Below are 13,405 nucleotides of genomic sequence, written 5' to 3'. Positions count from 1 at the left end.
TATAACAGACAGATTCAGAAGGATGTAGGTTGCAGTAGGTACTGGAAGATAAAGCTTGCACAGTATAGAGTAGCATGGAGAGATGCATCAAACCAGTCTCTGGACTAAAGACCACAACAACAACAACGCAACAACAACAACAACAGACAGCAGATTCCTGTTCTCAGCCGGTTTGTGGCTGACACAGTTTACAAGTCAGTTGTCAATTTTGTTACATACTTGATTGTTAACGATGCTACTACTGAAAATTTGTTTGGGTTGGGTGCCTTTGTTGCTTTTGGTTTTTCTACTACGGATGCAGTGCATCTGAAGTTAGATCAAGAGTCTTGTCACAGATTGGATTTTTTGTGTTCTGAGTTTTTGGATCTGCTTGCCTGAGGACTAAGTTGTGCAAACAATTTCACAGCAAGCATCATTTCCAAATCATTTTCCCACCCTCGTTTCTTTCCAGTGTGGCCAGTACCATTAGCTTTATGTGACCAGGTCTGGGTGGAGTGATGACAGATGCCACTCTTCTCCTGTCCATCTTACCACGACCATGCAAGCAATTGCTGTGAAAGTTCTTGCAGCCTTTAATATCACAGTGTGTTCTTTGTACCTGCCCCCTAATGATGCTTTGGCTACAGATGCACTGGCGGAACTCTTCCAGGTGCTTCCACGCCCGTTTCTCCTTGTGGGGGACTTCAATGCCCACAATATCCTGTGGGGCTCAGCTACCACTTCCTCCAGGGGTTGGATGATTGAGCGACTCATCCATTCTGAGAATATCTGCCTTCTGAATGCTGGTCAGATGACTCAGTTTTCCACAGCTACAGGGTTTTTTCAGCTGTTGCCTTTGTTTTTGTTCCCCAGCTATTGCAGACACAGGTCAGTGGGAAGTAGCTGCAGATTTACATTCAAGTGACCACTTCACAGTGTGGATTCATCTGCCGACTAGGACGGTGGCCAACAGGAGACCACGCAGGTGGATGATAAAAAGGGCAAATTGGCTGCAGTACAGTTGACAGTCTATTTTTGAACAAAAGGATTGTGAACAGGAAGTGGTGGCCCACATCACTCGTGAGATCCAAAGGGCTGCCGCAGAGTCCATCCCCAGGTCTAGTAACCACCTCAGACGATGGCCTGTACCTTGGTCGAATGACAACTGTTGATTGACAATCAGGGCCAGATGGACAGCTCTGCGGAACATCAAACACTGTCCGACTATAGACAGTCTTCATGCCTTCAGGTCTGCAAAAGCACATATGAGACGAGTGATCAAAGAACGAAAGAGGGCTTCCTGGAGGGAATTCACAACTTCCATTAATTGGTCCACTTCTGCTGCCCAAGTTTGGGACCCAATAAGACTGATTTCAGGCAAGGGGAGTACACAGTCCCTTACAGCCTTGTCAAATAATGGGGTCTTGGTGGACAAGCCAGAAGACATGGCTCACGTTTTAGCTGAACACCTATTTACTGTTACCATGTCATCCAGACAAGCTTCAGCTGTTCAGGTATTCTGTAGGACTGCAGAGATGAGGAAGCTCAATTTCTTCTTGCATAATGAGGAAGTCTACAACCTTCCATTCTCCATGTGGGAACTGGAATCAGCTTTGTCTGCAGCCAGAGACACTGCTCCAGGACCTGATAAGATCCATTATGCCATGCTTTGTCATCTGTGCCCTGAAACGAAAGGACCGCTTATCTCTTGTTTCAGTCAGATCTGGTTTGATGGACAGTACCACACGACTTGGAAGGAGGCAACATTAATTTCATTCTGGAAACCAGGCAAGGGCCGTAGTGCCCCTAACAGTTATCAGAGTGTCACCCTTACCAGTTGTATGGGTAAGATTCTTGAACGCATGATCAGCCGCTGCCTCGTCTGCCTGCTTGAGTCCCGAGGTCACCTGAGCCGTTCCCAGTGTGGTTTCAGGTGCTGCCATTCCACCCTTGATAACTTAATTCTACAGGAGATGGCAGTACGGGAGTCCTTCTTACACTAAATCAATTTGGTTTGTTTGTTTTTTGACCTCCAAAAATCATATGACACTACTTGGTAATACAATATCCTTTGCCAACTTTGTGAATGAGGACTACATGGATGCTTGCTGCTTCTAATCCAATCCTTTCTCGAGGACCAACATTTTCGTTATTGCGTAGGCGATACCATGTCTGACTGTTATGTTCAGGAGAATGGTATGCCCCAGGGCAGTGTCCTCAGTGTTACATTGTCTTCCATTGCTCTCGATGGCATGTCGCCGGCCGAAGTGGCCGTGCGCTTAAAGGCGCTGCAGTCTGGAACCGCAAGACCGCTACGGTCGCAGGTTCGAATCCTGCCTCGGGCATGGATGTTTGTGATGTCCTTAGGTTAGTTAGGTTTAACTAGTTCTAAGTTCTAGGGGCTAATGACCTCAGCAGTTGAGTCCCATAGTGCTCAGAGCCATTTTGATGGCATGTCCTCCACAGTCAGGAGCCCTACCAAATGCTCTTTGTTCGTGGATGGCTTGGCAATCTTCTACTCTTCCTCTGATCTTACGACAATGACGAGGCAGTTAAAGCTGACCATTAAGAGGATGGAAACCTGGGCCCAGAAGCTGTCTTCGGTTCTCACCAGAGAAGACTACAGGTGTCATATTTTACGTTTTTAAGACACTGTGCACTTTTTGGGTTTATTATTTGACTCGAAATTAACTTGGCTCCCACACCTGTAAGACCTATGAACAAAGGGCTTCCAGTCATGGAATATTTTGAAATGCCTTGGCAGAAAAACATGGGGAGCTGACAGGTCCTGCCTCCTGCCGTTTTATAGGGTATTTGTTCGATCATGCTCAAACTATGGCAGCATGGTCTACGGATCGGCCCATCCTTCTTGCCTCCGGATGTTAGCAGAGGCTGGTGAACCACCACTCTGGATTTGGCGACGTATCCTTTTGGCTGGACAGGCAATGAAAATCTCATTGTCATCTCAGTCATTAGCATTTAGTTCAGTGATCGAATCCACCTGCAAATGACTGTTCAGGAATCAGCCCCAAGCGACCAACCAAGTCATTTGGTATACGTGCTACAGACTGTCTCAAGGATCTGGATCTCTCAGGCATGAAAATACACACCAGGAAAGGAACACACTGCTGTCTTCAGATGCCCAATGTGATTTTAAGCTTGACACAGTACAAGAAAACTTGTACTCCATATTTTGTTCATACAACTTTGTTTTCGTCTATTTCAAGCACATACCACAGTTTTATCATTATTTATACAGGTGGTTCCCTGCAGGAGAATGCTCTTGGTTGTTATGTTGTTTTTAAAGTGCATCTTCCAGAGCAATTTACAAATTCTGATGGCACTGGACAGGATTCACAGACATCATCGTACGAGTTTTCTTGGCTGTTCTGACTCTCTTATTGCAGTGCAAGTACTTCACCAAATGTATCCAGTAGACCCACTGATTCAGCTCATCCATGATTGCTTACAGTGGCTCCAACACCATGGCAAGGAGGTGATCTTTTGCTGGGTACCTGGCCACATTGGAATACAGGGTAACAACATGGCCAACAACACTGCCAAGGAAGCATGTTGGGATAGTGCTGCCCATCAATGTTCCATCTGTTGCATGCCATCATCTCATTTTCTGATAGATGCATCATGCATCAGTAAAATACTGAATGGTTGTGGGTGACAGACAACAAAATGCGGTTGCTCAAATTGACCACAAAGGCTTGGCAGACTCCATGTCAGCCTCGCCACTGGAAGGAGGTCTTCATAGTCCTTTCACATATGGCTTCCTCCTCCGGCGGGAGGATCCACCACTCTGTGAAGTTTGTGGCGTGCCACTTTCAGTTCAGCGTATTGTGGCCAAGTGTGTCCTGTGCACTGATATTACGGCAGTCCTCAGTCTCGCTGGAGATCTGCCCACCATCCTCGCAGATACCAATACTAGTGTTACAAGAGTGGTGAAATTTTGTGAACTGTCAGGCCTCATCCCTAAATTGGTGGGGAAGGGTGGCAGACTTTAATACATTATAAAGTGCTCTGCATGTGGGGACAGCCTTCGTCCCCACTCATGAGATTTGCATGCTGACTTTTTGTCAGGGTGCTGATGACCATGAGTTTAGTGCCCCCTCAACCCAAATAATAATAAAAATAATAATAATAATCAGGTTGGAGCCGGATTGCTAACTTCATTGCGAGTGATGAGCCCGATTCGTTCAAGTGAATGGGCTACGCCCTTAGTGATCATAAAAAATCTGTTAGGGTCACCTTCAGCTCTGTGGAGACTTCAAGGTCACTGTTCATGGACAGTCAGTCATAGACACTTACACCCTGCCTTGCCCAGAGGTGTTACTGAAAAATTTGGCTGGGGGCCACTTGGTTTCAAAGAATAAATTGGCCAAAGCCTACCTTCACCTTGCATTGTACATGACATCAACATAGGTGCTTGTGGTTAATATGCATTTCGGCTCCTTATCAGTATCAACAGCTAGTTTTTGGTGTCACTAGTGCTTTTGCCATATTTCAACATATTTTAGAACCGTTACAATAGTTGACATTCATTTCATTTCTACATGATATCATTGTGACAGGTGCTGCTACGGAGGATCACCTATGCAATCTCCATTCTTTGTTTACTGTTCTACAGGCCATGGGGCTCAAATTTTAGTCTTTCTAAGTCTCAGTTTTCTCAGTCCTCCATAGTTTATTTGAGTCATGAAGTTTCTAGGCAGGGCATGCACCCTATGGATCAACATGTTGCCACCATTATGTCTTTGCCCCGTCTGTCTAATCTATGAGAACTTCAGTCAGTCCTTAGCAAAGTGACATGCTGTCACATGTTTATTCCCAGAGCAGCTATTATTGCCCGTCCCTTGCATCTGTTGCTTTGGAAACATGCTCCTTCTGTTTGATTTGCAGCTTGTAAGAATGGATTTGTGCAGCTTAAGGATTGTCTTCACTCTGTGCAGTGTCTTTCAACATTTTGACCCGGCAAGCATTTGGTTCTGACCAATGATGTGTGTGAGTATGGGATGGGGTCGGTTGTGGCCCAATACCATTTCCTTGGCTAGCTTGTCTACATCCTTACGTCTCTGTCTCCATTCTTGTCTCTGTTCTTGTCCCTGTACAATTATGATATCCATTTTTGTCCCACTTGCCAACATGAAAATGTGGATGCTCTATCCCAGCTTCCCATGGGCTGACACCTCTGTCAACCAGAAGGAACTGCTTTGTTTTCCATTGGATACAGAGACAAGGCACATGGTGGATACCTTCCTCATCACCAGTTCCTTTGTTGTTTCTGCTGTGGGGCAGATCCGTAGCTCTGGAAGGTCATACACATGATACAACATGTGTGGCCTGACAGTTTGCCAGGCTGGACATTGGGCCTGCTTCGGAAATTTTATGTGATGAACTATCACCCCTCCTTGTTTGATGACACATACTCTCTGGTCAATGGAAGGGTTCACTCACTGTGTGTTGGTTCCAATAGCTCTGCAGTAAGAGGTTCTCCACTTATTACATCAGGGTCACTGGGGGATCTCTCGCACAAAACTGTGGGCATGCAGCCATTTGTTTTGGATTGGCATCGATTGGAACATGGAACACCCAGTCGCAACAGCAATGCTGTGCACTATTTTTTCAACATGGCCAGCCCCTAGACAGCCTTGGGTAAGAGTCCACTTTGATTTTGCTGTTCCTTCTTTAGACACTTTCTGGTTATCGGCTATTGATACTTCTTCCCATTTTCGTGGTGTCGTTCATTGTTGGTCTGCGACAGCAGACGCAATTGTCAACCCTCTGCCAAAAATATTCTTGATAGAAGGCTTGCCTTGCACTCTGGTTTCAGACATTGGCTTTCACGGGACAATCTTTCGTGGACGTTGCTACACATAATTGCATTTGCCATGTCATGGTGCCTCCCTTCCATCTGCAGTCTAACGACACGGCAGAATGCCTTGCCTGAACATTCAAGACACAGATGCACAAGTATTAGAAGCTATCTGAATCAAGGAGGCTCTCACATTTTTTTAAGCTCTTACAGAATGACACTGATTTGGACCAAGAGTCCTGCTGAAGCTCCTGCATGGCCATCAACTGTGACTGCTGCTCAACCTTTTGCTGCTGGCCCGGCACCGCCAGTTTTGTCAATCTTCACCTTTGGCACACCAGTCTGGGCGAGGCTATTTAGATGGTACCCTCATTGGATTCCGGCCGTCATCCACACCTGACACAATCGCTACATCTTTATGGGTTGCACTAAAGAGTGACTCATGGCACGCCACCAGAACAAGTTGTGTCCTAGGATGGGTGCAGGTCTCCCTCCTAGGGCTGTGGGTCTGATGCCTTGTTCATCATCATTCCAGGCCCCTGCAGGGCTCACACAAGCCAGGTTGTGTTAGCCTAACTGGAGGTTGGGGCTTTGTGTGCCTGAGAAGGTGCCACCATCAGTGATGACAGAAGCTGGGTCTTTGTCACCAGAGCCTCTCCTGTCCATCCCACCATTGTCACAGTTCACGCTGGTACCCCTCTTCATGTTTTCAGCATTGAGATGGCTCCCATCCCCCTGTCACCGATCCTGTCCACCAGTCACCCCAGGTGCACGGATGGCAGGGATACCCTTCACTTTTACCTGGACACTATGGATGTCTCTTCAGTCATTGTATCCTGCATGGTGATGCCTGGTCTTCCCTCTCCTTCCACATCCCTTTACCCCACAAGCAAGGAGGAGTGTAGTAACCCACCAGTTACTACGCCCACCGTCTACAGCGGACATAAGTTTGACTACTGCGGCAAGTGTAGTGAGTGCAGACATTCAGACAGCATGCCTACAGCTACCCGAGGCAGCTGTTGGGGGCAGCCTGGTCACTGACCGCCATCAGGTGGTCTCCATATCTGCACAGCATGATATCAATGACTCCTGAGGACAGCATCTTCATAAGGACAAGCACAGACATTGTAAATGTTTCCAACAAGTGCAACAAAACTGAATCTCTTCCATGACCATGTGTTTCCTTGGGTTACTAGTTAGAACAAACTCATTAGGTAAGCTCCTTGGTGACTGCAAGTGCTAAGTATACTGCAATTTTTGGTGTATTGTCAAAATTATGTCAGAGATGTTTCTCTTAAGACTAAAGTATTACTTTAAATTGCAGTGTGGAACTGTTGTGTGAAATAATAGCTTCAGCTGTTAGTGTTAGAATCAAGCATAGAAATAATTCGTTTCGACATCGGGAATCTCACATAGGGATAGGCAAATCTTTTTTCACTTAAATAACTGTTTTACATAAAGCCCACTTTCAACAAAGATTGCCTTTCTCTCTATTTCAGTTTTTTATGTACTTTTTTTACTTTTTGGTCTCATTGTTGTATACATATTTGCAATAAGTTATATCCCAATTCAGTACATCTTCCAGATACTTTAAGTTGTAATATGCACTAATTAATTTCCAGTACATAGTAATGAACTGTATTGTACTTAACGTTACCACTTTTTGTCTAATATATTGCAAGTGTGAAAATTAAAATCTTTACAGATATGTGTTCCATTTAAATCCAGTTCAGCGCTATAGCTTCCCAGGCTTTGACCTTCTTCAGAATGTACTTGTAATCTATGTTACCTGTATAGTAAAAGAAATTGTACTTCCTCACCATCTCGATAAGATTTTTTTCTGTTTGCACAATTTCCACTGCATGGCTATGTACTCGCTGATATGGCAGATTGGGTATACTGGTACTGCTGGATCAGTGTGAGAGCACAACAGTTAAATACACCTGCAGGGGCACACAGCCACCAGCCGTGGCAGCTAATCTGTAGTTTGAGACAGCGTAGTGCTGGATGCAGCAGCCTACTGGTCGCTACTGTGCAAAATCGCCCTTGTTTGATGGACACGACGCAATAACGAGTGTTTCGGCAACTTGGACTGGCTATAGGTTGAGGCTACATTATGTCTAGTCAGGCTTTTAATACATGTTGTTATTCATCCATATCATTCTGTTATATATATTTTATACACCAAAAGAACTGAGAGAGAGAGAGAGAGAGAGAGAGTGTGTGTGTGTGTGTGTGTGTTGTACAGCAGTGGAACTGAAAAAAGGAATGAAGTATTTCTCATTTGACCTTATAGTTCTCATTTTTGTCTCCATTATTCCATGTCTTTATATGTTGTTGGTGGTGTTGTGGTCTTCAGTCCAGAGACTGGTTTGATGCAGCTCTCTACACTACTCTATCCTTTGCTGTCTCTGACAGTATTACAATGATCCATAGAATGTCAGTTCTCTTTCTGCTGGTAACGACGTCCTCCTGAGTAGTCCCTGCCCGGAGATCTGAATGGAGGACTATTTTACCTCCAGAATATTTTACCCAAGAGGACTCTATCATCATTTAATCATACAGTAAAGCTGCATGCCCTTGGGAAAAATTACGCCGGTAGTTTCCCCTTGCTTTCAGCCGTTCGAAATACCCGCACAGCAAGGCTGTTTTGGTTAATGTTACAAGGCCGGATCAGTCAATCATCCAGACTGTTGCTCCTGCAACTACTGAAAAGTTTGCTGCCCCTTTTCAGGAACCACACGTTTGTCTGGACTCTCAACAGATACCCCTCCATTGTGGTTGTACCCAAGGTACGGTTATCTGTGTCACTGAGGCACGCAAGCCTCCCCACCAACGGCAAGGTTCATGGTTCATGGGGGGGGGGGGTCTTTATATGTATACATTGATATATGAGTGTCTTTGTATGTATACATTGATATACGCTGAAGCACCAAAGAAACTGGTATAGGCTTCCATTTTTGCGTTTTCAAACACAGAGATACGTAAACAGGCAGAACATGGCACTTCGGTCAGCAAAGCATATATAAGATAACAAGTGTCTGGTGGAGTCATTAAATCAGTTACTGCTGTTACAATGGCAGGTTATCAAGATTTAAGTTAATTCGAACGTGGTGTTATAGTCAGCACACAAGCAATGAAACACAGTATCTCCAAGGTAGCAATGAAGTAGGGATTTTCCCATACAACCATTTCACGAATGTACCGTGAATATCAGGAATCCAGTAAAACATCAGATCATTGGCATCACTGTGACTGGAAAAAGATCCTGCAAGAACAGGATCAATGACAACTGAAGAGAATCGGTCAGCATGACAGAACTGCAACCCTTCTGCAAATTGCTGCTGATTTCAGTGCTGGGCCACAACAAGTGTCAGCATCTGAACCATTTAATGAAACATCATGAATATGGGCTTTTGGAGCTGAAAGCCTACTCATGTACTGGTGATGATTGTATGACACAAAGCTTTACACCTCATCTGGGCCTGTAAACACCGACATTGGACTGTTGATGACTGAAAACATGTACCTGGTCGGACGAGTCTCATTTAAAGTTGTATCAAGTGGATGGATGTGTATGGGTATGGAGACAACCTCATGAATCTATGGACCCTGCATGTCAGCAGGGACTTTTGAAGGGGGTGGAGGCTCTATAATGGTATGGGGTGTGTGCAGTTGGAGTGATATGGGACCCCTGATACGTCTAGATACGACTCTGATAGGAGACACATACGTAAACGTCCTGTCTGATCACGTGCATCCATTCATGTTCATTTTGCATGCCGACAGACTTGGGCAATCCCAGCATGATAATGCGACATCCCATACATCCAGAATTGCCAAAGAGTGGCCCCAGGAACACACTTCTGAGTTTAAACACTTCCCCTGGCCCCCAAACTCCCCAGACATGAACATTATTGAGCATATCTAGGAAGACTTGTGATGTGCTGTTCAGAAGAGATCTCCAGCCCCTTGTACTCATGGATTTATGAACAGCCCTGCAGGATTCATCGTGTCAGTTCCCTCCAACACTACTTCAGACCTTAGTCAAGTCCATGCCATGTCGTGTTTGGCATGTCTACGTACTTGTGGGGGCCCTGCATGATATTAGGCGTGTGTACCAGTTTCTTTGGTTCTTCAATGTATCAGTTTCCTTGAAACAATTTTGACAATTGAAGAACACCCTCCTCTTCCAGTATTCCCTTCCACCCCAGAGGAAAGCATTGTTACAGTAGACTCTAATAACACACTGTTTAAATATTGCTGTATTATGTATATGAACTTTGTTACAATCATGAAATCCTTTCTGTTGGCAGGTTTGTACCAGGAAAATGTGAAAGTCTGACCAATGACACTATGTGCGAATCAATTAGGTTTGGAGTGAAATGTTTGTGGATACCCCATGCAAACAAATGTGTTTCTCTGTCTGCAGAGAATTTAATTAATTTTAAAAATTACAGGTAAATCTCTCTCTCTCTCTCTCTCTCTCTCTCTCTTTCTTTCTCTTTCATGTGCCTGGTAATATTTTGCAGTTGCTAAATATGTGTGGAAATTGGATACATGTCCTTATCCCCTCCTCCTGCCTCCACCTCTCTGTGTTCGTATCTTCCTGCCCCACTCTATGCCTATTTCCTCCTACCCTCTTCTAACCCCTCTCCCTGACTTTGCACCTTGCTTATTGTTATTGTTCATAAAACCTTAATTGGGAATTAAAGTAACTTAAAATGGGTGGGTAAATGTTTGGGATCATAGGTGTACAGTATATGGTGAGACTGTCCTGTTGCTGTATTCTTGAGGATAGTATCTTCGATGACTGTATTTCACATAGTTTTAGTCTGCGAATATGTAGAATTTCAAAGTTTTGGGTGATTGAGATTCTATAGCAGTATTTTAATCTAAAGCCATAATACAACTTTCCTGTTTTCTGTTGAAACATCTGTGAGCAAGAAAATGAAACCACATATTTACACAGTACAGCATAGCACAACAGTTTTTCTCTCACAATATTTCAAGATTTTAAACATGGCTGCAGCAGCAACTGTTAAAATTCTTCACATTAAAAGGATGACAGCCAAAACAGTTGCAGGATAAAATTTTTTATTAAAATTCTTGACCAAGGTTTCGGTACATATAAATATACCTTCATCAGAAGAAAAACATCTAAAATTACATCATGCAATGGAGGATAATAAAACAATTATGCCAAAGGCGTCGTCAGTAATTAAGACATCTCCATTTGTACAACATGTGTAATGGGCACAGGGTCAAAGCGAACAGTTTAGCACCATTACTTCGCTTATGAACTCATAAGCGAAGTAATGGTGCTAAACTGTTCGCTTTGACCCTGTGCCCATTACACATGTTGTACAAATGGAGATGTCTTAATTACTGACGACGCCTTTGGCATAATTGTTTTATTATTCTCCATTGCATGATGTAATTTTAGATGTTTTACTTCTGATGAAGGTATATTTATATGTACCGAAACCTTGGTCAAGAATTTTAATAAAAATTTTTATCCTGCAACTGTTTTGGCTGTCATCCTTTTAATGTGAAGTCTCTCACAATAGGTTTTAACAGGCAACTAGTGCATTGTTGTTAAAACATGTAGCCCATATGAATGTTTATTACAATATCATGTAAAAATTTAAAGTAAATCACTGAAGAACTTTTAATGATTTTTGTAACGAACATCAACACATTTTTACCTGAATTAATTTTTGCTCCTGGATTTTACAAATTAGATATTTACTTGTTTATTGTGAGCAAAGAAATATACTACAAGCCAAAGAAAAAAGTAATTAATACTTTAAGTGAAAGAATGTGTAACATAAAGGACATGCTAGGCAGAACGTACATTTTAAATGAAGTACATTAAAGTAAATAAGATAATGCAGTGTATGTCATTTATATTATATTAAACCAGTAGCACTCATTTTCCTTGATGTGATACAAACACTCTGCACAGACAAATATTACGTTTGTGGCATATAGTTCTTGGAGCCCTTTTTGAAATTGTCTGCAGTGCAGGTTCTTCTTTATTTCTATGGTACCATAGCCACCAAATGATTTTTCTCATCGTATCTCCTGCAGTGTGACCAGGACCTCTAGGAATTGTTGCATTGGAAGTCAGGTTATATTATATAATGTAGTGCCAGAACTGCAGTTTTAGTATGTTCATACCTGTCTTTCTGTAGAGAAGTCACACATTATGTACAGACACATCCAGTAGCCACATAAAAATTGGCCACCACCATTTCATTCCTCTTATACTCACCCTATATAACACTATATTTTCATTCATTCAGTCAGTCCTACTCATATTTTTGTTGTATTCTTCAGTAGCATGTGGTCATGATATGAAGATTCTTTTCTTCTGTGTAAGTAGACATTCTTTAGGCAAATGATTCTCCCAAATAGTCCCAGTTGAACTATAACCTCATTCTTATAGGTGAGCAAGCAATGTTGATGATGTAATCAGATTGTCTAAGTAAAATTTGTAGGGCAGACTTTTACTTTTTTCAGGAAGTGAATCAATCATTTAAGCCAGAGGTGCAGCACATTTTCCAAATGCATTCTCATACACATCATTGTTTTGTGGATCAGTTCTTTGGCATATTTGAAAATCCACTAGATAATCCATGTTTCTGTTTAGGCACTATGTTTTGTACACAAATCTAGTGGGTTTACCTTCCAGGAAGTGTTTTCATCCATGCCTATCAAAATACTTATCATGCTCTCATTATAATCCAAATCTTGCTCAGGTTGAATGTGGAGAGAAAACACTTTTCTTAGCATGTCTATTAATGGATGAAGCTTCCACATTTTATCATTTATATTTATTTGTGTATTACCACATGAGTGAATGAATCTCATAACTGCTTCTAATCTGTCTGTTCTCACTATGTTATGCACAATTTCATTTCTCATGTCCAACCTTGAATATGTAACATTATCCTCTTAGTAGAGTATGGTACCCAGAGAGAATTATATTTCCTAGAAAACCTTTTATCCGTTAATGTGTTATTTTAGATCTGGGCTGTTCTTGACGAAAACACATTTTGTTGTTTCAGGGATGAGAAATTTAATTACTTTATCATTCCAAAACATTTCAAAGCACTGAACTGGAGAAAAGCATCTGTATTTAATATGATCATTCTTAGGAAGTATAGCATTGTCATTTTGCAGACCTTTCTTTCACCAACTTCTGATTACAGGTTTTAGGATCTGTAGCTTCTCTGTTTCATCTGAGTTAACATTTTCTGGCTTATCATCATGAGAGTGATCAATCTCAAGTTCACCACCTAACCTGTTTCTGTTGTTCAAAACTGCTTTGCACTAATATGAAGTTACTTATCTTTCCTTCACCATCTTTGTCACCAGAACCTTCATCTGACTCCACATTAGCATCAGGAGGCTGAATAAATATATCTGTTGCATCTTCTTTCTCCTGCTCCTCAAGAATAGCCAGGATATCATGCTCAGACTGGCCACTGAGAAAGAAGGAATCATTATTTGATTGTTCTGCCTAGCATAACATATGTGCAACACACAATTAAAACTAGTTTAGGAACCATGACAATGAACTTAATTTTGTAGCTAGCC

General features: G+C 42.6%; 1 protein-coding gene across 1 annotated transcript in view; it reads left to right on the top strand.

Moving 5' to 3' along the window:
• LOC124787690 (putative protein tag-53) overlaps nt 1–13,405 on the top strand; it is a 295,671-nt gene that overhangs the window by 104,047 nt on the left and 178,219 nt on the right. The window contains exon 11 of the mRNA XM_047254518.1: nt 10,117–10,260. Coding sequence (XP_047110474.1) covers nt 10,117–10,260 — 144 coding nt within the window. The remainder of the gene's footprint in view (nt 1–10,116; nt 10,261–13,405) is intronic.

The sequence above is a fragment of the Schistocerca piceifrons genome, chromosome 3 (genome assembly GCF_021461385.2).
Source record: "Schistocerca piceifrons isolate TAMUIC-IGC-003096 chromosome 3, iqSchPice1.1, whole genome shotgun sequence".
Lineage (NCBI taxonomy): Eukaryota > Metazoa > Arthropoda > Insecta > Orthoptera > Acrididae > Schistocerca > Schistocerca piceifrons.
This window is presented reverse-complemented; position numbering and strand designations above follow the sequence as displayed.